The sequence below is a fragment of the Melospiza melodia genome, chromosome 4 (assembly GCF_035770615.1).
Source record: "Melospiza melodia melodia isolate bMelMel2 chromosome 4, bMelMel2.pri, whole genome shotgun sequence".
Lineage (NCBI taxonomy): Eukaryota > Metazoa > Chordata > Aves > Passeriformes > Passerellidae > Melospiza > Melospiza melodia.
In genome coordinates this window covers 71,847,295-71,874,573 of record NC_086197.1, presented here as the reverse complement: position 1 = coordinate 71,874,573, position 27,279 = coordinate 71,847,295, and the positions used below count along the sequence as shown (strand labels likewise).

The following is a 27,279-nucleotide window of genomic DNA, read 5'->3' as shown; positions in this document are numbered from 1 at the left end:
ATGGGAATAGGAAGCAAGTTCCAAATTGATTTTTTCTGTCCTCTTTTTTTAAATAGGAGACTTTTCCCAAGCCTGGGATGTTCTTCTTGATCACATCCAGTCAGCAGCACTTAGCAAAAATAATGAAGTTTCCTTGGCTGCTCTGAAAAGCTTCCAGGAAATCCTGCAAATTGTTTCTCCTGTTCGAGACTCTGAGAAGCCTGACACACCACCTGCCATCAATGTTTCTGTACCTTTGGTGGTAGGGACAACTACTGCCACTAGTCTTGGCAGATCATTCATGAGAACTGACTCCATAGGAGAAAGAATAGGAAGATATAATGGATCTGAACCTCCTGTAATAACAGATGAGATTGAAGATTTGAATCTTTGGTGGGCAGCCTGGAACAGCTGGTATAGGATTGGATCAGAAAGTACAAGGCCTCCAATTACTTGTGATAAATTGACTTTCATTCCCAGCCAGCCTTTTCTTACAGCTTTAATTCAAATATTCCCAGCTCTTTACCAACACATCAAAACTGGTTTCAGCATGGATGATCTCCAAAAGCTCGGTGTCATTTTGCACGGCGCTGTTTCAGTTCCAATCAGTTCAGATGCTTCCCCTTTCATCCTTCCATCTTACACTGAAGCAGTTCTGACAAGTTTACAGGAAGCAGTGCTTACAGCTTTAGATGTTTTACAAAAGGTAATGATGCAACTTCTAGTGTGTGAAAGGTAAACTACAGTGTGTGCTACTTCTACTCTATAGAACTATAGTGGGGTGATTTAAACATGATTTAAAAATTATTTGTAATTGCACAGTGTGTTGTATTTCAACAATCAGATCTCCATTCTTGCTGCAGAATAGAAATAGATAGATGCTCTGCATTGAAAGGAATGGTGTAATCTTTATGAAATGTGCTTTTGCTTGATTGCAGAAGTACCTTAAGTGTTGTGCTGTATTTGTAGACATTTATGTGGCCATCTAACATTGAAGTACTGTTGATACTGAAGGTCTGTACATGGAGATGGAGGAGCAGTCCCACAAACAGTGTCCCACATGATGTCCAGGTGCTGCCATGAACAGTCTAGAAAGAAGAGCAATTATGAGAATGTACAGTTTACACAAAGCATAAAATATAGAAGGTTCTCTGGCAGATTACCTACGTTCTGGACTCTTAATAATCAGATATTTAAGGAAAATGCTGCATCTCTGCTTAAGAAATTCTTACTATAGAACTCATGCTCAAAGAGCACCCTTCATGCAAGTAAATCTATAAACAACAAATGAGAGTGCTCTTTCTCTGAAAGCCAAAAAAAAGAAAATAATGAAATAATGCTGCTTGTTTCTTTTTTTTTTTGCAGTTGTAGCATATCTCCTTGCAAAATTCAGTGCTCATTCACAAAACTTATTTATTCAAAAGAAGCAGAGTCGATAATGAATTAAATAATGCATTTGTATTAAGCACTACTTTAAACCTGCCCCCCCCCCCAAAAAAAAGAGCCCCCACAAACTTACTTGGAAAGTGCCAGAATTAAAATGTCCACATGACCTGACTTCATTCCCTTTGGGATTTCATGTTACTTTGCTTAACTATGTGGCCATGTATCCCCCTGGCTGCTGTCAGAATCCTGCCCCATTTAGCTCATGAAACACATGGTGGCTGACAAATGAGCAGCAATTCAGTGTCTTGTTTTCTCTTTTGCTTAGTGTGAGGTGATTAATCTCAAACATATGCAAGCAAGGTAGACAAATTACCTTGCAGCCATCCCTTTAGCTGATGGTTTTAACAGATATTCATTCATGTATTTTGAAAACAGAGGTATAAGAATAGCATCATGAAAAGGCTTGGCTTGGAAGGAACCTTAAAGATCATCTAGTTCCAACCACCCCTGCCATGAAAATGCTATGGAGTGAATTATTTTGTTTAAATTTCAATTCAGTTTGCTTGGATAGAAGTTGGTATTGAATCTCAGTTTTGTATGTGGGTGTGTAAATAACGTGAAGTTTTAAAACCAGTCATGTCTACATTTTCAGCCTTTTCCAGTCAGTCCCCTTTACCCTCCCTTTTCCAGCAAGTCAGTCTATCCCAAATCCAGTTTTTCCCATTTGATCAGTCCATTTATTTATTTCAGATTTTTCTGGTTTTTGGTCTTCATATCCAGATGATCTTAGTTTCCAAAGGCTGCAGGCATTAGGGCTTTTCAAAGAAGGGGTTACCAAAGTTTTTAACATGGGAAAAAACTGCACATTATTATACTCTTGTTCTTGTCAAGATGTTTTAGCTGAAGGTTTCTAAACAGTAACCAAAGCCATAACTCTACATGAGAAAGTGAGACATCTCCCCTTCCCCACTGCCAGTTTCCATGGGTTATCATGGCAGTTACAACAAGCCTTTGCAAATACAGACTTCCATAAGATGGTACCTCAAACCTCCTATCCCACCTGTAGTTATGTTACTAACACAACAGCACTGAAGTTCCTAAAAACATTAATGTGTTTTTGGATATCAGTAAGTTCTGTGAAGTTGTGTGATTGCTCCTCTTGGCTGTATAAACACAGTACAGTTCACATGGCAGGGCAGCCAGCCAGTGCTGATGTGAAGCAAAGGCCGTGAGTCAGATGGTTTTGCTTTAGGTCACAGTATCTTCTTCCTCTCTTGAAATCAATTGATACTCTCAGGAGTACACACAGAAAGCATTAAAGAAGTAAATATTTGCAATCTTTGAAACAAAACTTTTCTCTGTATTTGTGTGTAAGATCAGGTTCTTTGCTGATACAGAAAAACTTGGGTCACTTCTGATTTTCCCTGAAGTTGTGGAACAACTTTGCAGTTTGAATAGCATGAAAAAAACCTAACATTTTTCAGACTGAACCCTGACTAGTTTAATAAATATATTTTATAATGTTATTCCACTAACAAAGGACAGGACACTATTGCAACTCAAGAACATGGGAATGGAAGGGAGCTTTGCATCTCTTTTCGGGCTTCCATATGCTGAGCCCATTTTACACCCTTTGGTTTGTTCTTTTTATTTCTCATTAGAACTTGTCTTCTAGTCTTTTACTGCTGTAGTATAGGGGGGTTTGAGGTTTTTTGGTAGCGTAAGTACACTGTTCTTGAAATGTTTTCCATTTTAAAGCAAGATTATGAGTTTTAGCTATGCCAAACCATATAATTCTCATTTTGTTTCTATTCCTCTCTATAAGACACTTTTTCAACTACTTTTTGAAGCCTTCTATCATTTACTTCTGAGATTTAAATGTTTGTTGAAGTAGAACTTAAAGAAGATGTGGCTGATACAAGACTTATATAAGGCTTTATTTCACTGACAAGTCAAAGCAGAGTGAAGAAAAGTTATCTTTTATTGGATGAGATAGCTGTATTTACTGAACTATATATGCCCAGGTGTCTTGCAACTTTATTTATTTCAGTAAAGTAACAAAATTTAATTTCCTTAAACAATTGGAACTACACACAATCTTTCATACAGCAAGACTCTTGCATAGTCTTATATGGGGAGTTTTCTGTAGGAGTTCTTTGTACTGATGCACAAAGTGTTAGAGCAAAAACTCAAAAAATATATATTAAACTTCTTTTATTTTATTTTGATAAAGGCTATATGTGTGGGCTCAGAAGGTATGCAGATAATGTATCCTGCAATCTTTGACCAACTACTGGCCTTTGTAGAATTTTCCTGCAAGCCTCCACAGTATGGACAGTTGGAAACAAAGCACATTGCAAATGCAAAGTATAATCAGGTAATTAATTAGAAATCTCACTCGTTTCACTTGGCTGGTTAATCTAATTCAGCTTCAGATATAGGTTGTCCAGCAAGATGCATTTGTTCAAACTGAAAAAATTTAACTGCATGTTGTGTAATAAGTTTTTCATAAATGCTTTTGTTATCTTCTTTTACTCCCTTTGCATTTTTCTTTGCTTTTGTACTTCATATTCCTTCATGTAGGAAAGGTCTGGCTTGGACACCAGACAAATGTGTCTGAATTTGTACATGAATTAATCTAAAATAATTTGTCCTACAAGAGATACTAAATTAAACACAGAGGCATGATAATTTTGAATGGAGAAAATTCCCTCAAGCTTCAGATTTTTGAATTGCACGTGCTGTAAAGAAATGGAACGTGTTCAGTAATTCTTATTATCTGTGTTCACTGCTGTTCACTAAGCATGAGCATCTGATTCAGTGTAATCAAAGAGGTAACTATTATGTATGTATTAATTCTTCTTATTCTGTTTGTCCTGCAACACAATGGAATCACACTAGATACAACTATTTGCACCGGTGAGTTAAATTTCCTTAAAGATTGTTCTAATGTAGTTGTCTTGCTTAGACTGCAACATTTCTCCTATTTAAATGTACTTTACTTCAATGTAGAGTACATTTTCATAGCCAGACTATGTTGTATTTGCAGTTTTGTGGCTTGGACCATATTCTTAGCAAACCTTGCATGCATTAAACGGAGAGTTCAGTGCAAAACATACACTTTCTGTTCCTTAATTAATATGTTTTCACACATAATTTACTAATTCCTTTTCCTAGGCGGAGTGGGTGGCATTGAATTACGTACCATTTGCAGAGAGATCATTGGAAGTTGTGGTGGACTTATACCAAAAGACAGCTTGCCACAAAGCTGTGGTAACAGAGAAGGTTCTTCAGAACATTATTAAGGTAAAAGTTTGACCTGCATGTGCTCTGAGTTTAATGAGCTTATACTGAAAATCACAAGTTTTATTTTCAGCTAGTGTCAACAAACACTTCCTGGGAAGCTTCAAGCTGTAGTAAACAGATTGGTATTTTATGAAGATGAGCAGCAGGGAATAATTTATTTGGAAGCTGAAAGGCTATTTATTAGTCTATTTGTACTGTTCTTAGCTGGTTAATGTCAGCATCAGTATTTCAATGTTATGATAAAAATTAACAAACGTGTTAGGCCCCAAAATGTTCATCTTTGAAAGTGTTATGCACCTGAGTGTGGTAAGTAGGTGCCTTAGTAAATATGGCATTGAAGACCAAAGCCCAGTTTCTGTAGACTGGCATAAAAACTTTGGGGATGTATGCTCTGTTACTTTTGATTAGCTTTGAGTGACTTCATGTGTCAATGCATCTCTGAAATGTTACCTAATAATACATGTACCTTACATATACCTATATACACCTTACAATACATGATAAATGTAGCTAATATACCTTTAAAGTGAAATTGTCAAACGCTTCACTTTTTTTTGACCATTCAATTTCAGCAAAAAATTTTAGTAAATAATGGAAGTAATATTTTCCAGAAGTCTGGAAAATAAGAATGTGTCTGACGTGGCTTGTTTGCAATGACTTGGCTGACATCAGGATTTTCCTGTATAAAAATTTAGAAACCTGAATGTGTTTAAACCAGGTGATATTATTTGAAATCTGTTTTGAATGAAATATTTGTGTTTCAAAGTTAAATAGTTGTTTTCCACTTCTGTTTTAATGGGGTTGGTGGAACTGATAGAAATATCACTTTTTTATAACATTTGCAGTTGATAACAATAGGATCTATTGTGATATATGAAAATGCTTTTAAATTTATTTTTCATGTTTCTAAAGCCCATGTTGATTTTGGAATTAGATTGGACACATATGACCAAAAGCAGCAGAAAAAAAAGTTTTGTTTATTTCTAGGGTTAGAGTCTAGCTGTCATGATTTTTTGCCATAGAGAGTTAATTATAATAGACTCCCTTGTGAGAGTCAGAGTGAGTCTTTCCTCCTTTAGCTTTCCTCAGCTCGGAGACTGCACTAAAGGCATGGGAGGCTCACATACAGTACCTGAATTTAGTCACTATGTATTTGAAATGTCAAGTAAATAATTGGTTTTCCAAGAAAACCAAAAACTTACTATCAGGTTCTAAAGTTTGACTAACAATACTAAAAAGAATGCATATACGTGTAAATAGTTCATATGCCTAATTAAAAAAATTTATTAATGACTTTGTTTTATAGATACTGAAAATGACTTTCTATCTAAAAGACTTAAAATTTGCTGTACTTTCATCTGCTTTAAATTTGAGTTGTATTGTAGCCTTTATCTTAGAATTTCACTAACTGTTCTTACGTTCAAAATTCATGTGGTTTAACAGTCAATAATGACCAGATTTCTTCCAGTGTTTATGTTCCACTGTTTAAAGTTCAACTTTACTAGGAAAAATTTAAATGCAATGAGGCTCCTTTTCTTTACTGTGGAAGCACTTGGGATGGCTTTGTAGGGACTGAATTCTCCAGAATACATTTGTGATAACAGACTGCCTGCAGTCTCTTATGTGTTAGGAAAGCCCATTTGGCAGACTAGCAGAAATGGTGGATGGCAATACAGAAAAAGAAAATTAGTATGTGATTTTGTAGTGTAAATGATAATGGATCAATTCTGACTTCTAACCTTGTACTTGACTACAGACCTGTGCTTTAGCCAGCATATATATGATAAATACGATAAATTATCTTCAGAATTGCATTTGTAAAAGGCCATCTCATATACTAGCAGAAAAGGTAGGGATTGTGTATTGCCATCTATGACAGTGTTCTCCAAGATCTTGTGCAGAAACTTGCTGTCATCTTAGATTTGTCTGAGCAACTATAAATTTCGTTTTGACTTTCATTTTGCAGACCCTTAGAATGCCTCTTAGTCTGAAGTACTCATGTCCTTCTGAAAGCACGTGGAAGCTAGCTGTGTCCTCTCTTCTCAAAGTTCTCTCCATTGGACTGCCTGTTGCAAGGCAGCATGCATCTTCTGGAAAATTTGACAGTATGTGGCCAGAGCTAGCAAATACTTTTGAAGACTTTTTATTTACAAAAAGGTAAACACAACTTTCTTTTTTTATTTTTAAAGGAAAATATTCATGAGTAATTTGTTCACTATACATGACAGTAGAGCTATTTGATATATGAAAATTATTTTAATGAATGATGGAGAAGAGGTAACCAATCTTCCTACTTCAAAAAGCTCTATTTTTAGAAAGTAATACAAAAAGCTTCAATCAAAAGGTGAAGTGTAAGAGCAAGAAAGAGCTCAGCTGAACTCTCAATATATGGCATAGTCTTTCTGAACAGGACAGGGAGCTCTGTACGAACTCCAAGGATGTTTGTTCTAGATTTGATAGAGTTGCTGATATGTACACAATTTGTTCCTTTCTTCACTTTGAACAAAATTGCAATGGTATTTTTTCTAATTAACAGCATTAACTATATGTATTTGTCCTGAGTTCCATCTTGAAATACTCCACTTAGTGTGAATTTTTGAAAATTATTTAGTACACTGCTGTTCACTTAGAAGCTCATAGTTATATTTATTTCTACCTAACATAAATTGACTGCACCTTAATAATTAACCACACTTTATTGAAGATACTCTTTTAAAAGTGTAGTTAAATAGTCATATTTAAGACTATAAAGATGGGCAGATTCCTCTCAAGAATGAAACACAGTCTCAGTCTACAATGGGCAGGCTGAGAAAGTCCAGAAGTGAAAAATAGTGATGATCAGAGACAGACAGTTTAATCACAGAATCATAGAATGGTTTGAGTTGGAAAGGCTCTTAAAGATCATCTAGTTCCAGACAGCCTGCCATGGGCAGGACACCCTCTACTAGACCAGGTTGCTCAGATCCCCATCCAGCCCAGCCTTTGATCTATTTGTTCAAATAAAAGACTACAACATTAGCAAAACATTGTAAATTTTCAGAATATAATAAAAGCTTGCTTCAGAGAAGAATTTTTTTGTCCCTTGGCAATGGGTAAAAACTTGTTTCAGTACAGCAAAGATTTTCTAGGTTAGACACTAAGAGAATCTTTTACTCTAAGGAAGGTTAGATATTTTAGATAATTGCTTAGGAGTGGTATGGAATTTCCATCTTCTGTAAACATCTGTGGACAAGCATCTTTTAGGAGTAGTTTAAATATATCTGATGGTGTTTTAGAATAAAAAACAAGGTGGAACATGAAAAATATTTTCAGTTACAAATAAATCTTTCTTTTGAACAGAAAACAGTATGGTTCTTCAGTGCCTTACACTAATATGCTGTGTGTTTAATTTTGAAACACACAAAAGTCAGCAACCAAACACAGCTGTATTTACTAATGATGGATAAATACCAGCTTGCCCAAAACAAACAAGCAAACAAAAAAAAAAAAAAAGAAAATTTACTTTAGATACACACGTGTCGCTAGTGGAAATGCATAATAATGAATGGGTTTGGAATATCATCAATAGTATTCCCATCAATAGGAAGGCAATCAGGTGAAAAACCTTCCTATTGTTTTTGCATTTCCTTGAAAAAAATTCTATGAAGTAGGAGGACCTTAAAATAGAAAAGGTCATCCATGATGGCATAAAAGGCACTTCAGTCATCCAAGTTTTTATTTTATGCTTCACTACCTCTTTAATGTAAAATAATCCTTGCAGTATCTTGCTTGGTTTTCTTTTCAGTGTGAGTTAGGAGTTAGTATTCTTGCTTCCATTCTGAGACAGGCAGTCCACGTCAGTTAACACTCTATAATCTATATCACTGTTGGGTGATCAGAATTCAGATGAAGGTTTTTCACGTTATTGTAGAAGAGCATATGTTCACTTAAAAGTTGCTTTGGAAATACATATTACTATTTATTGTAATTTAATTTTTCCTAGATATTTGCAAAGCAAATTAAACATTTCTGTTTTGCATATTCTTAGCTGAACAAGACTAGTACTGCTACAGCTTCCTGGTATTAATTGGTCATAAATTCAGGGAAGCAAAATTATTCCAGCTCTTTAGTGTAATTCAGGATAATCCATGATCATCTACATGACTTTTTGGCCAAATCTGTTTGTCTATAACAAATATGTTTAATTTACAGTGAGCGATTTATACTTTACTTGAATATTATTTCAAATGTAGAAATTTCATCTTAATGTGTTGCTTGCTAGAAACTATTACTCTTTATGTTAATTCTAATACCTTTTGTCATTTATCATGTATGGACAAATACTGTCTGGAGTTAGAAGAAAAAATAGTACTTGTGTTAATATTTATGATGCCTTATGATGTCTGTCTTGACTTAAGTCTGGTTTTGCCTCTTTAGCAACCAGAGTGTATACAATAATTTAAAATACAAAATGTGTTTTAGAGAAAATTTTTTCATCCTAACTAAAGATGTCTTTAGGAAAGTGTAGGAAACTTTTTTTTCACTTAAAACTTTAAAGTTTAAATTAATTTAAAGTACTAAAAATAGGCTGGTATATTGTAGAACCACATGGCTACAGCAAGATAATTTGACCTGTTAGCGTAATTAATGGCCACTATCATGCTTTCCAGGCTTCTTTTGAGTAGATTAATTTTGCTTATGTAGTTGTATTTTGTGTGGCTACAGAATGTCTGGGGTTGTTTTTTTTTTTACCTCCCTAATGCTCATCTTTTTCTAAACAGCAGTTTACCTTCCAAGTGTATGGTTGTCCTGCATACAGTTAGGGCCTTGTCCCTTGGTATCTTTAGGGTAGGTAGGTAGGTAGGTAGGTAGGTAGGTAGGTAGGTAGGTAGATAGATAGATAGATAGATAGATAGATAGATAGATAGATAGATAGATAGATAGATAGATTGATTTTCTGTTCTTTCTATCAGCCTGAGCCTTGTGCTCCTAAAAAACATTAAAGCTGAAAAGGGAATACATCTTCCTCATGCCACTAGTCAGGGCAATTAGTAATAGCAGTCACTTTTCCTTTTCTTCGTCCTCCTCGTTCTCCTCCTCCTCCCCATATTGCTACTGAGGCATATCTCTCTCGCTGTGATGCAAGGAGGGCTCTAGAGATAGCTGTGAAAGTTCCCCCCATTGAGGTAATTCTCTTCTGATTTCCTCTGCTAAAATCTTTCTGCACTCTGTGCAAGATGCTATGAGACTACCCTTGGCAAGTAAAGCAACCTGTCCTTTTTGGTTTGAAATTTGCTAAATTGTGTCTTCTAGTGGTTTATAAATGCAGTTTACTTTACTTAGTCTCTTAAATTTGTGGTTGTTCCACTTGTAAGGAAGTTGAATTCAGAATTTTCAAATTTAGTGCGTGCTTTCTTTTTTTTTTTTTTTTTTGTAATTCTAATAGAAAACATACACTAGTCATAGTGGGGCCTTATTCCCGGGTAATTTGAGAGAATCTATTCACTGTTTTGAAAATAACAGCTAAAATTTATTGCTGAGTTGACATGCATGTCATCCTTCAGGTTGCAAGGGAAGGCAGTGAGAATGTACTTTCCAACAATCCATATTAATCCTTTATTTAAGGACAGCTACGTGGTATAGAACTGGTTTTGTTGTGTTTCCTATTTATTTATATTAACAATGACTTGTGTTTTTTAAAATTATGGAACTGCTTTTATTTTTGTCCATAACACCAAATCAATTAACCAAGCCACAGCTGAGAAGAGGAGAGTGGTTTTAGTTAGATTTGTGACTTGTAAATTTGAATTGGCTTTAGTAACCCTGCTGAACCTGTCAAATGGCTTTACTGCAGCTGTGAGTCAGGTCATCTCTGGTGGCTTTCCAACTTGCAAATGTGTCACACAGGACAGAAAGGTTATTAAGTTAGGTGCAGGAGTGTACAAATCTCACTAAGACCAGCATGGATTGAAAAGGTTTCAAAGCACAAAGAATTGGGGAAATGAAGTTCAGTTGACCCCCCAAGAGGCTGACAGCGAGACAGAGTAACCCCATTACTGCATTATCTGGATTTTTAGCATCCTCTAACATGTCACCCCTTGTGACAGGAATAGTTAGATATATGCAGTTAGACCTGAATATGGTTAGAACTGAAAATCCACTTTCATATGCTGGCATTCTGTAATTTTTCCTAGGCTCTTTGTTTCAATGAAACTGGAATGTTATGTCACAAAATGCCCCTTCCTTTTCTTCCTTCAGTCTTGATATATTTTCATACTCCACATTTTCCACTATTAAATGTTCTAGATGTTCTGTGCTGTTGTCTGTCCAGGCTATATGCAAAGCTAGGTAAATGGCTTCCTTTTGTATCTCGTCTTCAAATCTTTATTCTCCAAGCCTGATTTAGGACTGCTAGGATGGTTCTAAATATGAAACATCTACATCTCTGTAAGACTCACAAAAGCCTTAATGCAGTCAGTCTTCCTAGCAACACTGCATAACAGATTTGATTAGGTTTTTTTCCTTTAGTTTACATTAAAATATGCCAGTGCACATTGCCTTATTTTTGTATGTATGTTCTCCAAGTTTCTACCTGGCTGAGCATTGGGGAGGAAAATGAGATTATTTCACTGATGTTCTAAATTTTTAACCAATATTTGAAACATTTTTCTGATCTAACTCGTAACTCTTCTAGTCACCGTGGTCCTAGGAATCATAAATGTAGATAGTCTAATATTGCTTCTGGCATTGAAACTGAGTTGGCATTGATTAGACAAGAGGCCACTGTAGTTTGAACCCTTAAACCCCTAAAGCTCTGTGAGTAGCTGTATTTAAAATAGTGTCCCACCTCTGTCTTTTGGATAGGAACAGAAGTTCAAGCCAGCTATGGAGCTTAAATGAGAGGTGATACTCAATGATGTTTAAAAAGTACAAAGCACAGCAGAAATTCACTCTGCAGCTTTGTACAACAAGAAATTTCAAATATAGCCAGGAGAGCCCAGGTAAATGAAAAAGGAAAATGTTACTGTCACAGCATTAGTGCTTTCTAAGCCAGAAGTTTCAGCTTAAAAAAAAAAAAATTAGAGCAAACTACAGTTGAGGTGACTCAATAATCTTGATTTTTGTCATAAATCAAGACGACATTTAAAATTAATACATTTCATATAACATAATTTACACAAAATTGTCTTCCAGTAAGAGGCTGGTATGTTTATTACTTCATAATGTTCTTCTTTCCCAGAGGCTTTCATAGAGGCATGTCATGCCATTATATACAATAAAATTCACCAAATATGTGTGTGTGTATATATATAATTTATTAGAGCAGAAGTCTATGCTCACATGAGGGAATTAAATCAATACTTTCCCAAAAGATGCTTCTGAGCACAGTGCTGTGCACAGCAGGGCTCTGGGGGCTTGTTAGGTCTTTGCTCTTGGCTCTGAAGCCCTCCCTGTTCAGTGGGCAGGGGCTGGGAGCTCTTTCCTCTCTGAGGGAAGTTGCTGCATCACACTCATATCTTTTCTGGCTCCTGACCCTCCAGTATGGTTTGGATATGTTGTGCCAGAACAGCAAAGCATTTGGCCCCCAAATAGGTGTATCTACACAGACAAAAATCTATTTACTTGGGAATAATTTGCTACATGAACAAATATGTACCATAATCTTTAGTAGGTAAGGTAGATCAGGTATGGATGACTGGGCAGAAAAGCCTGAATACCTCTTTAAGTAAACCTCAGCTCAGAGAGTGAGTCATAAATTGGAAAGTGTCAGTCTGAAATCTTCCCATGTATTTCAACATGACCTGCATTTCTATGCATTATAATAACTTAAATTATTATCAAAAGGTTTTGCATACTTAACAGCTTTGTGTGTTAGAAAAGGTACTGATTGAACAGCTACTTAATATTTTATTCTATTCTATGTTTTCAACATAAAATTCCAAACTTCCTGACTCCCTAATACACAACCCAGTAATAAATACAATAATTTAATATTTTATTCTTTTATTCATACATGTAACACATGTCTGTTTCATAGATAAAGTGATCTAGACTTTATCTGCATAAAGTCTCTTTGAAGAGCAGAGATATATTTATTTTTTAAGCAGAAACATTGGTGCATACATAAAACATTCCTAGTTGTCAAAACTGAAATTTAGCTGTAGATGTGAAGACTGATCTTCAGTATGTTATGCAGAGTATTCAGAAGATGGGGAAAAAGCCTATCTTAGAAAAATCTTCTTTGTCAGCAACATACAGGGGCACTGGAAGAAAAAAAACAAAATGTCTGTCAGCTAAACTAATCAGATTTGAATTTTTGAGATTTCAAAACCTTCAATGTTCTTAAACTTTCATTAAAATTGGCAGTGGGACAGAGGAAACAGGCCCGGATGAGTACTCTTATGAGGACAGATTGGCACAGGTCCACAGTCCTATCCTGGGCAGCTGCCTTGCCTGTGAGCCTCTGCTTAGCTCTGAACTACCCAGCACAGGGTCTGTTGAATCACTTCTGGACATTTCATCTGAAAACAAATTCATATATATATATATATATATATAATGGAAGAAGTCAGAAAAGTTCTAAATTTCTTCAAAACCATTGTTTATAAAATGGCTTTTTCTTTTTATAAAATTCATTTTAATGAGAACAAATGCATCATTTCTGTTAGCAGGGGAAAAGGACATGGTAATACCCCATTAATGAAAAATGTTTCATTAATATAGAAGAAAATGTAAAATTAAAAAAAATAAAGATGTACCATTGGAACTCAAAAGTATTTTTGTCATCGTGAGAGAAAAGACTAGGTTGCTTAAAGCCCCCATCCAACCTGACCTTGTGATCATTAATCATTACCATACAGTAGTACCAACTTGATGCATGTAATAACTGTAAATGTAATGCACTTTCCCATACTTATCTCCTTATGTTGTAAATTTAAAGTGTAACGTAGTGTGTTTATTTTTAGTACACCTCCTGATAATCTCTCAATTCAAGAATTTCAGAAGAATGAGAGTATTGATGTTGAGGTAAGGAGGCTAAAACAAATAATGCTGTTAAGATTAACAAATTTGTGACATTCACAAGGTGCATTTTGTTCTGAAATAATTTCTTGAAAAGTTACTGTTTCATTACTTTTTCTGTGATACTGTTTTCATTTTTGAAAACAAGACAGGAAATTCATAGGTCCAGAATTCAGCTGCTTCAGGGTGATGCAAAAAGTAGGAAGTGGGATGCCAAAAAGTATTTCTTGTCATCTCAACTTCAAAACAGGATAGACTGGCTAAACCAAAATGCATTTCTGACTCTAGCTTATTATGTATCCTTATTTATTAATGTTATTGCTGAGCATTTACGCTGGTAATTGTAGACCGCAGAGAAAGCTGAGAATTAAACCTGAAATGAATGCTTTCTGTGTTGAGGGCGTGGTCAGCAAAAAGAAGCTTTGGCATAAATGAAGAAGCTATGTGTAGTTTGTACAGCACAGAGATTGCTGTATGTTTGGTTGTATAAGGCTGAAGAAAATTAGGAGAAGATGATACCTGAAATAAGGAGGGACTTCTCTCCTTTCACTCCAGGACAAAAAATGTGGCATAACAGAGATTAGGGATACAAAGCAAAAGAAGAGAAGACACGGCAGTATCTGTGGTTTCATCACCCATCATCTTTCCAGAGGGGTGTCTGGAACACAAATTTATATGGATGAAAATGAGAGTGGTTCTGCTTGCAGTGAGCAGAACCCCCAAATCTAATGCATTAATTTATGGAGATCTAAACCTATTTTGTTCATGAATGGGAGCACCAAGACAAGGATAGAGAGCATTTCTGTTCAATTGTACTGCCTTAAGCTGGTTTAGATAATTAACACACTTGTTCTGCTTTGCAGATATCACATTATCAGGGATGGGTATGTGTGTTAATGTCAGAGAGAGGATATTGAAGTGGGGTGGATGGAGAGAGATTCCTAATGTTAAATCTTCTCTTTTCAAAACCATGCATTTGACTTGAAGAATGTACTTCAAATGTCATTTGAAATCTGATCAGAAACTTTGGCCAAAGTGGCAGGGGAAAGGTTTTTATTTCAAGTTTAATGTCCCATGCAAGACCCCACTTTAGGACATATCTGCAAATTTTCAATGCTAGCAATAGAAGATTTTGTGAAGTCTAATTAGGCCTTTCTCTCCTGTTAACTGTTTCTTCATACTAGATTTACAGTATTTAGAAAACCTGTATAAATATATGTAATTTATTTTAGGTGGTGCAGCTTATCAGCACAGAGATACTGCCATATGCTAATTTTATTCCTAAGGAATTTGTTGGTCAGATAATGACTATGCTCAATAAAGGCTCAATACATTCTCAGTCATCCTCCTTTACAGGTATGGTACCTCAATGACAAAAATTACAGTGTTTAAATCTACTAGAAAATAATTAAAATGTTCAGTGTGCTTATGATAAAGGCTTGAAGTTCCCTGGCATGTATTCAGTACAGACTGTTTGATATTCAACTTCTTAAATAAATTATATTTTGTGGAAGTTGCCAAGCTTTCCTTGCAATTTTTAAAAAATTGCTTCATTACAGCTTGGACAGTATCATATTGAACTTGTGTTACTTTCTACATAGTTTATTTTCCTTTGTGCCAGTTCTAATAATAATTTCAGACAATTGTAAGACGGACATCCTGTTCTTAAAACCTAAATGACCCTAGTGTAACTATATGGTGTACCTAGCCAGATACCTTCTCTGTCTTTAAGAAAAAACATTTGTAGGGGTTTTTGGAAAGATGAAAAAAGTGAACATAAGCCATTACATAGAAAAATACTTGAATTGTACCGTTCCAAATATGAGTATTTATGATGTAGGAATGTTTGCTGTTTTAAAATTATTTAATGTATTTTTAATTAATGTCAGGTATGTGATATGTTACTGAGAATGTGTCATAATTCATCTCTTATCTTCAGAACTATTGTGATTTTTGCACAGTCTTTTTTTCTTAGAATATATTCTTAATATTTGTTCTTATCACTGTTAATATTTTTAATACTAGAGTGATAACCTTTTCTCAGCATGTAATAAGCAGATTGAAATGCAGCATCATGCACAATGCACAACTGAAATGCATCATTTTACTTTGACAGAAGCCGAAATAGATATTCGAATGAGAGAAGAGTTTTCTAAGGTGTGTTTTGAAACACTGCTCCAGTTTTCATTCAGTAATAAAGTCACAACTCCTCAAGAAGGCTACATCTCTAGAATGGCACTTTCTGTGCTCTTGAAAAGGTCACAAGATGTATTGCATCGCTACATAGAAGATGAGAGATTGAGTGGGAAATGTCCTCTTCCACGGTATGGGCATTGTCTTTAGAAAATAAAGGTATTACCAGGACTTTATGAGGAGAAGTTTGCATTCACATATCACTTAGTCATGAAAAAAATGAGGGGGCTAGGAGAGAATGAAATTTAAAAGGCAGGGAAATGTTTAGGGGAAGATATCTCAAAAAAAATGCTGGTACCCTGTTTTTTTTAAAAAAACTCCAAGTAACAATGGCCATATTCTGTGCTGTTAAACGGGTTTCAGTCACTGAAACAATATTTCTGATATCTCTAGCATTATGTTTCTGAAATCTGATTTCCTTTTATTCCCATTAGAGCTATATGTAGTTTCTGAATTAAAAGGTGAGTAGAATCTCCGCCAAAATGAAATATCCAGACAGCAATATTGAGAATCATTACTCAAGTAATTGTTCTTGAAATAGAACAATTAGATCAGAAAACTAGGAAATTCTTTAAAATGGGAATTTACTTGAAATTCACTTCACTTCTGAAGGTTTTGATCATGAGTGTGGAAATTGATTATCTTTGTTAGCCTTATCATGTATTTTGATAGGAGTGTATTGATTTCTCTGGGTCTGGATTGAAGGCACTTGAGACAGTAGTTCACATTCAGACTCAAGTGTTTATTATTTCTTGTCAGTGAAACACTCTCACAACCATGAGTTCAGCAGTGTTTCATTAGCAAGGCACAAAATGGCTAACTATCTCTTGTTACAAGGTCTTTTAAAGCTAAACTATCCAGTTAAGAACTGACACCTAGATTATTTTCCCTTTTAACCCAATAACTGATCCCTGGAAGCCCACAATGCAGACTTTTCTGTCCAATTACACCCAAACCCATGAAGAAGAAGAAGGTAAAGAAGAACAACCTGCCTCCACCCTAAAACCTCCATCTTGCTTCATATTATTTCTATATTCTAAAATACCAAACTCTTAAATTTTCTACCCTGTGGTATTACATGCTTCTTATCAACTATATACCCGTAATCCCAGTACTATCAATCAATTCTGGAAGCCTTCTTCACAGCCTGAGGTCAAATGCAGTGTTCTCTTGTGGGTCTGTGCCTTTAAGCACAGAAAGTTTAAAATTCTCAGCATCCAGGATTCCAACAAGTATTTTCAGATTGAGATTTGTATGGTGTTACTGTTTCCAGTATCAAAGTTAAAGCTGTCCTAGATGAGACAACAGCAATGATAATGGGAAACTTTTTCTATAAAATGTACATTCTTGAAACAAAAATGAGTAGTTGACTGTTTGCATTTTTTTCATTTGTAGGCAGCAAGTAACAGAAATCATATTTGTTTTAAAAGCTGTCAGTACTCTCATAGATTCACTTAAAAAGACTCAACCTGAAAATGGTAAGTTATTGTTAAATAACATTGTTCCAAACAAGGTAACATTATATCTGCCCCAAAGATGGATTTATTATTTCTTTTAGTAGTGTTCACAGAAATTTGAACAAAAAGTATACTCTGTAAGAGTCAGTATTCTGTAATTCTTTGTATATGTAGGTGACCGGTAGATGGCAAGAAACCCCACAAAGTTTTTCCAGTATGACTAAAAGTATAAGGATATAAAAGTATGTGTTCAATAAAAGAGAAAATGTCAATTTATGGTGTCCTTTATTAGATAAAGTTCAGTGTCTTCTGAAAACAAAGAAAAAACCTTGTTCCATAAAATATTAATGGAATTCTTAAAAATATGAAGCCTGGATAGATCCTTTTTTCCTTCTCATGATACCTTTTTAGGTTGTTATGGATCATGTACACATGGGTGCACTCTGCAGTTAAAGGGGTATACAAGTTAAATGCATGGACAGGCTGGTAGATACTTACACTCATGGTCTTGCTTTTCCCTCTCTTCCTGCACTATTATTTTCTGTCCCCTGGACTGAGCTTAGGTCATGGATGCCTGAGTAAATGTTTCAGAGATTTATTTAAAGGGCTGAATCTAATGAAGGAGTTCATTTATAATTAGCTATCCTGTTCCTCCTGTAAGCTGCAGGTATTTGTGTAGAGTTCTTGGAAGGAAACTTAATCATGAGTCTTGGTTAAGTCCATCGTATTGGACTCTCAGATTCTGTCAGAATTGTGTATACAACATTTCCCTCTACCTCCCTGCTTTTGATATTAGGAGGAACAGAAAAAAACCAACCTTTATAATTCCCAAACAAACAAACAAACAAACAAACCAGCCTTTCCAGAAAAACACAGGCAGGTGGGTTTCTAGAAAGAGTCAGTGCCTCATTTGGATAATCACTGAGTTATGATGATGTGGTTTCCAAGGTTTCATGGCCAAAGTGTGCAGGTAGAACTGTGCCAGGATGCAGAAAGCCTTTTGGCTAACCCTGAAGCACTGAAGTGCTGCTCTGGTGGGTCTTCCTCTTAGAGAAGCAGAGAAGCTGAATCAGCTGGACTGTTCCCCACATCTCTCTTCCTGCAATGAGAGACATTCTTCCCCTTGTCCATATGCAGTAGTGCTTGCCAAACCTCCCACACTTTCTTAGAAAGAGAACTGCTGGACAAATTTCAGAATCACTTCACTCTCACATCTATCTTTTAATAATTTTATTTATTTAAGGTAATTATTAATGTCTGAATTGGGGTTTGTTCTCTTTTGAAAGCAGACCTAAAACAGAAATAACCAAGGAAGTGACATTATAATAAGAATCACGCTACAATGTTTAATTTTACTTGTTGGACGAACAAAACTTTACCATGGATATTTTTTGTCTTTGTCCAGTGTTTTTTACTTTTGCTTTCTATAGCTCTTGTATTCTGAAATTATCTGAAGTCAATAGAAAGTCTCACTGCTGACAATTTTCCAAAAGTGAAATCTGCATCCAGTTCAATTTTCTGTCAATAGCTGAGAAAAGCAGGCAGAAAACACGTGTATTACAGATTGAAGTATTATCTTAAATTTGTCAGTTCTTCATCCCAAAGACACACTGAAGGACTCATATGTAGAAACACAGATGTGTAGCACTACTACTATTATCCCATATGGCCTCTGGCTGCAGCTGAAAAAACAAACATTTTCCTGCAGAAATCCTGGTCCATGTCCGAGTGCCCTGCGTGGATGCCATAGTACAGCATTAAGTACCTATGTTTAGACACGCTGTGAATCTGCCATTTCCTAGAAGGTATTGGAAAAAATCTGTTGTCAGTATTTGGACAGTGGTAAGTGACTCAATCTGTTCTTTCTTCCCTGCAGTTGATTCTAGCACATGGGCACAAGTTATTGCCTTGTACCCGACTTTAGTAGAATGTATCACCTGCTCATCCTCAGAAGTGTGCTCTGCTTTGAAGGAGGCACTGGTTCCCTTTAAGGACTTCATGCATCCACCAGCAGCCAAGGTACAGAATGGAGAGTCTTGACCCCATAAAACTTCTTTTTTATTCTTGAAGGGAATATCCAAAAATGTTTGCTCCTGGGTGAAGTTTCTCTGAGGAAATCTCTTGTGACTAGTACTTTGGCAACCAGTGCTGACTGCCTCTTAACTGTACTAACAAGAGCTCAGTAAGTCGTGAATACAGGCTTTATCTCAAAGGTTCCAGAGTGAGTAGCAGTGCAAACCTTTAATAAATTTAATTGACTAGTTGGAATCATTTATAATCTAATGTACTTGCTACAGTATCTTGAAGTGGTGATTGAAAAGTGGGCTTATGTACAGCTTGTTGTGTATGTGTTAATGATGTAATTAAAAATATTTCAATTCAGTCAGATTTATTAGGCTGGTGTTTTGCACCCTTTTTTGAAGTACGAATTGTACTAAAATTTTATGCAAGATGGTACTGTAACATTCCATATATCTGTAACCAGCCTTTGTAAACAAAGGGAACTGATATACTTGTGTGTATAATAAATGGTACAGTTATGTATAAAATAGTTGCATTTATTATTTAAATTCTTTTAAAAATATTGATAATGTCAAATGCTTGAAAATGTATTTATTATGAATAAGTTGTATGCTTGCATTTTTACTTACAGTTTGCCTTCTAAATTGCCAGATATGCTCATTCATATCTGATCATGTTAGTTTTTGCTTAATTGAATGTATCTTCTTTGTGGCCATTGGACATCTGCAAAGGGTCATATAACAAAAGATTGAAACAAGCAGTCACAGTCTGCTGATCTCAAATTTCAGAGTAGTTGACCTGAAATAAGTTTGAATATGCACAAATCCACTGTAGCACTTCAACACTACCATACCTCACTTCATAATAAATTTGTTTCAAGATTTTTGTTCTACTTAACTCTATCCATTTTTGCAGTTGCAGCCTTGCTTTAAAAATAAAACAAACATATTTGAGGGTTGTTAGCTTTGTTTGACCTTCTTGGCAAGTATCAGTCTTTGAATCATGACCCAGAAAAGGCAATTTCAAATACCTAAAATACTTGGCTGTGATATTTTGCTCAATAATTTTAAGTGTCTTTTCAACCCCAAAAAATTGTTCTAATCTTTTAATTATAAACTGTGTCTGATAAAAACCATGAAGAAGTGTATTTTTGAAGATAGATACTCAGTTAGAAATGCAGTAAAATTTGTCATTAAATAAATGTGAATTTGTTTCATTTTAACATAATACACAATTGAAGCAAACCACTTTTAATGGTATTGTTTTTAAAGTTTGTGATCTAGCATTTAAACTCTTATTTAATGAATTTTGATTTCAATAATGTTTCACCTGTATTCACATTTTTAATCTGTGATGTGAAAGCACAAAGGCCAAATGTGGAAAAAAAAAAAAAAGACCGGTGCCTTTCTATGGATTTCAGAGCTTACCTTTAGGATTTTATTTCTTCAAGTCTTTTGTAGATATTAAAAAATTGTCATGCATAAGAAATGGTATTACATCTGTTTGCTTTGCACTTTCCTCGCTCAGTGAACACTGATTGGTACATGTGAATAGGTGTAAAAGCTGTAGAAGCTTCAAGCTGAAGGTGTGACGAACTGGTCAGGCTTACCCTGCACTAATAATGTTCTCCAGGCAGTTCTTTATACAGCTTGCTCCCATAAGTCTCCAGTTTATGGTCCTTTTTAAAAGCTTTCTGTTTCAAAGTATGGTAAATACTAAAGAGCCTTCAAGACCTTGCACATTTCTGTGACCAAAGTTGTATGGGATATAATTGTCAAACCTGAATAGTTTTAAGAGAAAACACAGTTTACATGATGGAAACAAATGTTTCTTGTTAATAGAATTTATGTCAAAATACCTTCTCTGGAGGAGCAGTTCCAGGATATTGCAGAACTGGATCTTATATAAAAGTAGTGACATCATCCATACTCTGAAAGTGAAAACCTGACAACTGCTCTCCTAATTAGTGGAAGATAAGTTGAGATCATTAAAGAAAAAAACCGTAGGCCAGGAAAGAAGGAAATTAATTTGTTTTACAAAATCTAAGTGTGCAATCCAAGCTATGGGTGAATTTGTTTCTAATTAGTTTTGAATGGATTTTTCAGTGATTTTTCATTGAGGCAAATCTTCATCTTTATCTATAATTCAAAAAGGGATGCATGAGTCTTTCTTGACTCTAGACCTTAGACTACTTTACACCTATGAAGATTGATCTTCAAAAGATTTTGAAATAAACTACCAATCAGCTAACTTACCATCCTTTCCTCCTAATTACAAAATGAATAATATCTGTGCTATTTGAAGCATGTTTTGGACATGCAATCTGAGGTTGACTGTATTATTGTTTTTTTTGTATTTTGTATAAATACTTTGAAAACTAAAAACAAAGCTCCTTAGCTTAGAAAATGTTTTGACTAATTTTGTTTGTAAACAAAAATTATTCCTTTTACTGTGCCTTCTTGTCCAACACTCAAATATTTCTTCCAACTTGAAATATCAATGTCTTTTTTCTATTTGTACTTTTTGCTAAGCATTCATGGGGCTTCTTTGAGGCAAGCAGCATTTTTTAATATTTAAATTTCACATTTTTACATGTTTCTAGCAAGATAAATCTTGTTCCAGAAGAAATTGAATTAATTTAACATTACCTGTTGAGTAGACCCGTGTCCAAGTTCATTTCAAGTCTGTAGGGTTGCTTAGTCATGAGAATTAAAACCTGTGGACATTTTCAGGATGGGGTCTGCAGTGTGTGGCTGAAGTCAGCTAGGAAAGTGCTACAGCTGACTGTATAGAAATGTGTCAGCTGGAAGTTAGAAGATAAGAATTAATTGCTTATTAAATGTAACCACAATATTCACCTTTTTCCTTCTTGTTCACAACTTTAAAAAAAGATGTGGATGGGAATCCAAAGAGAAAATTTTTTATAAGATTATTAGCACATTCATATCAAGATTTTGCGTTACTTGGGGAAACTTGTATGTCTCAGTGCTGTGACCACTGCTTTAATGTACATAAGGATTTAAGATTGCATAGTAACTGGTTATGTAAAAAGAACAGATATCTCAAGCTGGGAAGTTCTTACAGAAAGTCTTATTCCCAGATGTAACCTACAGTAGTTACTTGCTTATCATCAGAGATGGTTATCTAAGTGGACATCTGTTTTTTTCCCTTGTACATGAGCCTGCTTCTCCACCTGCTTTATTGGTGAACTGTGGAATGTTACTGGATGTTAAACCACTTGAAACACATGGTCACTTATTTAATTACATGAGCAAATAAGAATATGTCTGTGAAACTTGAGTAGTTTATCATTGTACTCTGCAGATGGAGTTCTTTTTTTCCCCAGGTTGAGTTGTTTCTTCTTGCCAAAAAGCAAATCTTCTCATAGCCGGCCTTGAACTCTTTCAGGCAAGATACTTTTAGTGAGGCTAACACCTTTCTTTTCCTCACAATGGCAAACACAAGTACTAGTCATCAGTTTATTTTGCAGAAACTCATTTAGAAGCTCAAGATATGAGTGTTCTTGTCGGGAGGGTGGAGGAAAGCACATTTTGCACATTTTCTACTCATCTGTTTCTGTACAGCTCATTTCTGTGTGTCTTCACTAGCTCTTCACCTCACATTTGCAGCTAGCTACTCAGTTTCTGTATGCAATTTGTGCCTTGAAATTTTTGGTTTGTTATGGTGACGGCTAATCAAAAACATCAGAAATGTACTGCCAGTCTATTGTTTGTGCAATTGATATGAGTAACAAAGACTACCTTTGTTACTTGCCTAGAAAAGGGGAAACAGGAGAGAAAATGGTTACATATTGTTAAATTGACTGAGCCTGAAGAATTTCTTCCTGGGATTTAAAGAACTAATCTGAGTAACCTCAGCATTTTTAAGATCATCTTTGTGGTGTCCTTGTGTTTGTCAGAGAGTAGCATGCTAAAAACTGATCACTCTTTTTCTAAGCTCCTTATTTAAGAATTTATGCCTTGACTATGAAACAACTGATAAAAAGGGTAAGATTTACCTGTGTGTTTACTGTGCTAACTACAGGACTTCACTAGCAAGAGATGAGACTATTCATTGCTTGAATTTACTTTATTATCTATGTTTAGAGGAACTCTCAGATAAGCTTATTTTTATGATCAGCTTGATAAGCTTTTTTTTCTCCATGTTAACACATTTATTTCCACTGGTGATCCAGATGCCTGCCTTAAGAACTTACTTCATAAATAATCTCATTTATCAGCAGTGTAGTTCTCTTTTCACCTAAAATATATTCCTTATGGAAAGAATGAGTTAAGTACAGCTACCATATTTTTCTTGCATCAAAAATATTGTGATGTTGAAACATACTCGAAGGCATCGGCCCCTTTGTCTGTTTTGTTTTCAGAAGAGATTATCAATACTTAAGTAAGAAGGGCAAGCCCTTGGAAGTCAGGTATCTGGCATCTTCCCAGTTTTGTTACTGAAGACCCTGATCTTCAAACTGGAGTCATTCCTGCTGCCCTCTGTGCACAAAATATCTGCCTAAGACTTGACACAAGTCTCCAGTGGTATCTCTGAAGCTGAAGCTGCTTGAAGACTGCAGAAATTCATGAGGCTGTGGTGGCTGGAAACTTGAAGCCTGATATCACTCAGTCTGATATTTTTAATGGTAACTATTTCTTACTTAGAACAATTAAAGTTGCCAAGGAATTGCTTACATTTCTGGCTTCCTTGGCAGAAGACTCACACTTCTGTCCCGCATCACATCAGAGACCAGTGCCTGGTCGTGAGGGGTGGGGCTGAGAGGCTCCATAGAAAAATGGCAGCCAAAACTGGATTGCCACCAATTCAGAGAGAGCACAGAAAGCAGTCTGGTTTTGATCAACCTCTGTCATGAGAAAACATGGAAAGGGACAGAAATATTAAGTGCATCGTGCTGCTGGGATGTACACATACAAAGAACTGGTTTGTGGAGTACATCACAACTATTACTTGCAAATCTGCTTACTGAACATCTGTTCGTGTCTCTGGGCTTGGTGAAGCATTATATGGTAAAGCATTGGTGAATGCATTATTTACCTTACCACTAAAATGAGCTCCAGAGTCTACACAAAGTACTGCCCTAGAACAAATGAGGAAAGATAAACATTTATCTTAGAACACTTATTTAAATTAAATATTTTCTCTCAAAATACAAAATTAATAATGTCTGTTACAGCTATATGCACTACACTGTTAAAATTTTAAGCAGTTTTGTTGTCACAGTCTCAAAGAGAATGCACTGAACTGATGGAGTAGCATGAGCCCTCCCTTTTTATAGAGTGGGAAGCAAACTTTTGAAGTACTAAACTTCAGTCTGATAGTAGTAGCTCTTTCTTGCAGTTTAGTATCACTTTAACCACTTCAATTCAAACAACAGGTCAAACTTGGAAATGGGTTAGGAACTCAAACAATTTCTGCCTTTTTTTCCCTCTTCCATATACAGGATAGACCTGTGAAACAAAAATCTGCTCTTTGTAAAAGCTGAAGGCAGTGACAACCAGGAACAATTAGTTCTGTGCTCTTTGTTAACAAAAGTATTTCACGGATGTATTCAATACTTTTAAAAGAGATCAATCTAAGGATGATTTTGAATGCCGGTTTTCATATTGTACTTTGAATCCAAACAGAGCTCTTGTCAAACCAATGAAGTGTTAAATTACCAAAAAATGTACTCATATGTTTTCAAATAAAATGTAACCATTTAGCATCTAACAAGCGATGTAATCTTAGCCATGTAAAATTAGTTCCCTACTTTTAAAAAGTTACCAGACTTAGTGGGACTATATTTAATTGCAAACAAACATTTAAGTAATTGCTAATGAAATAATATTTTAGAGGAGATGTATGTAGGTGCAAAATCAGGCTTAAAATGTAGTTTCTTGTTTATTTAAGTCATTATTAAATAGAAGCTACTTTGGACAGAAATCATTCCTCCTATAATAAACTTAGGAGAGGCAGTATGGAATTTCTGCTTTGAGATGCACAAGTTAGATTTCTCTTCTGAGATTTAGGTAACTAAAATTTTGAGGTCTAACACAAGATTAACTAACCTGGCTTTCATCTGCAGTCAGGGAGGACAAAATAGGCAGGCAAAATAGATAGAGTCATTCCAAAGATGATCCTAAAAGATCATATTTGCTATGTGAAAGTGGTAGTTCTTGCTACCAGAGCATAGGACAACTTCCTTAGGGTTAGGCATCTGGTGTTTCATGGTGTGTTTTTAGTTTAGACATCTCAAAATGGAGAAGATGAGAGAGCCACAGTAAAAGCAGTTGACTTTGCTGTTGCAATGTGTCAATGGTGCTACAGTTTTTTTGAGTTCCCCTAAGAGCATCTTCTTTGTGGCTTTTGTTTGTTTGGTTGTTTGCCTTTCGGGATTTTACATATCTTTTGTAAGGGCTTGCTCTAAGGCTTGTCTGTTTTTTCCATGGGTGAAGATAATGTTCAAATATTTATCTGTTGTACCCCGTGTCTGCAAGGGACAACATGCTGTGACTTCCTTGTAGTCATGGCATTAGTCTAAATAATTACATGAAGAGCTAAGAGATCTTCAGTTACTGTTAGTGTACGAAGCTGAGCTCTTTTGAGCCTTAAATTCTCCCCACTACTGATCCATCTTGCTTTTCCATTGGTTTCCCAATTTGGATGAGTGCATGATGTTACTGCTCAGTAAACAGAAGTGACCATTTCCATTACTGCTACACTTTTGTACACTCGTCAGATAATTTTTCTGATTGTTTTACATATTACATTTAACTGCTGCTTTTTTCACAAGTGCTTCAGATCAGCAAGGTTACAGTTACTTCTGATACCATCCACTTGGGTGCCTGAATTCTTATTTTTGTCATTTGAATTTCGCATCTCTTAGGAAAAAAGAGAAAATACTTGGCAGTAAACATGAGTTCTTTGAAAGTCCCTGCACATTTACACTCTTGGTAAACAAAACTTGAATTACTGAATGTAACTAGGGCTCCCATCCTCAAAATCTTTCAGAGCTTTGTATTATGGCATGAAGCAGCAAGGTGGGTGGTTCCAACAAACATTAGGGATTGAAAGCTTGCAGATTGGTGCAGCCTTGCATATTTCCTAGGTAATTTTTCATTGCTTTCCAGGATCTACTGTAATAGATCTTGGACTTTTTATATAAATGCAAGTCAAAAAAGATGGGTAGGTCTTCTGATTTGCCATATAATAAACTGTGATGTATGCTGAGTATCTGCCAGTAGTTTGTACTGATATCCAATTACAATTTTAAAAACAATTTCTGTTTAGACATGATAAATATTCCAATTATATAACTTAACAAACTCCAAAAAGAAACAATATTCTCCCCTTCTTATAATGAACTTATCCAAATTATGTGGTTTTAATTTACATTTTACATTCACCCTGAAATGCTGTTTTTTTTCAAATAGAAATTGCCAACTCCTTATCTAAGAAACTTTCTGAATAGTCTGATGATATTAAGATGAATTTCAGTCTGTTAATGAACAGATATAAAAGATACCTTAATTCAGGAAAGTAAGTCATTGAGATGTGAAATACTAAGTCTTGTGTAAAAGTTGCTTTACAATATAGTTGAGGTGGCCTTAGAATAGAAGGGAGCACATTAAAGGTAAAAATTAACCCAGAATTAAATAAAAACTTTAATATTCTAAGTTTTCAGAATTTTTTCCACTGCTAATATATTTTGTAATATACTTTAAAATAAATCTGCTTATTTAATAGGAAAAATAGTATTAAAATATCTAACTTTTGCTTTTTAATAAACACTTAAATGTCCCAATTTTAAATTGTATTTCTTTTTCAGAACTGAGTTTTTATGTATAAACCAACTTAACTGAGTAGGAACTGAGCATACATTTCCCTAGTGCATGCATATTTGTAATGCTTTGCCTCTCCTTAACTGACCTCA

At 35.2% G+C, this 27,279-nt stretch overlaps 1 protein-coding gene across 3 annotated transcripts in view; it reads left to right on the top strand.

The window, feature by feature from the left end:
- Positions 1-20,836, top strand: part of MON2 (MON2 homolog, regulator of endosome-to-Golgi trafficking) — a 66,303-nt gene extending 45,467 nt beyond the window's left edge. Inside the window, exons 26-35 of one of the 3 annotated variants that reach the window (XM_063155151.1) lie at positions 57-685; positions 3,599-3,742; positions 4,267-4,284; positions 4,543-4,671; positions 6,638-6,828; positions 13,617-13,677; positions 14,904-15,027; positions 15,788-15,995; positions 17,260-17,342; positions 19,198-20,836. In XM_063155151.1, the coding sequence (XP_063011221.1) occupies positions 57-685; positions 3,599-3,742; positions 4,267-4,284; positions 4,543-4,671; positions 6,638-6,828; positions 13,617-13,677; positions 14,904-15,027; positions 15,788-15,995; positions 17,260-17,342; positions 19,198-19,361 (1,751 nt within the window). In that variant the 3' untranslated portion in view covers positions 19,362-20,836. Of the gene's footprint in view, positions 1-56; positions 686-3,598; positions 3,743-4,266; positions 4,285-4,542; positions 4,672-6,637; positions 6,829-13,616; positions 13,678-14,903; positions 15,028-15,787; positions 16,024-17,259; positions 17,343-19,197 lie in introns of those variants that run through there. The other 2 variants (XM_063155152.1, XM_063155153.1) reach the window with 2 other exon arrangements.
- The last annotated feature ends 6,443 nt before the right edge of the window (positions 20,837-27,279 follow it).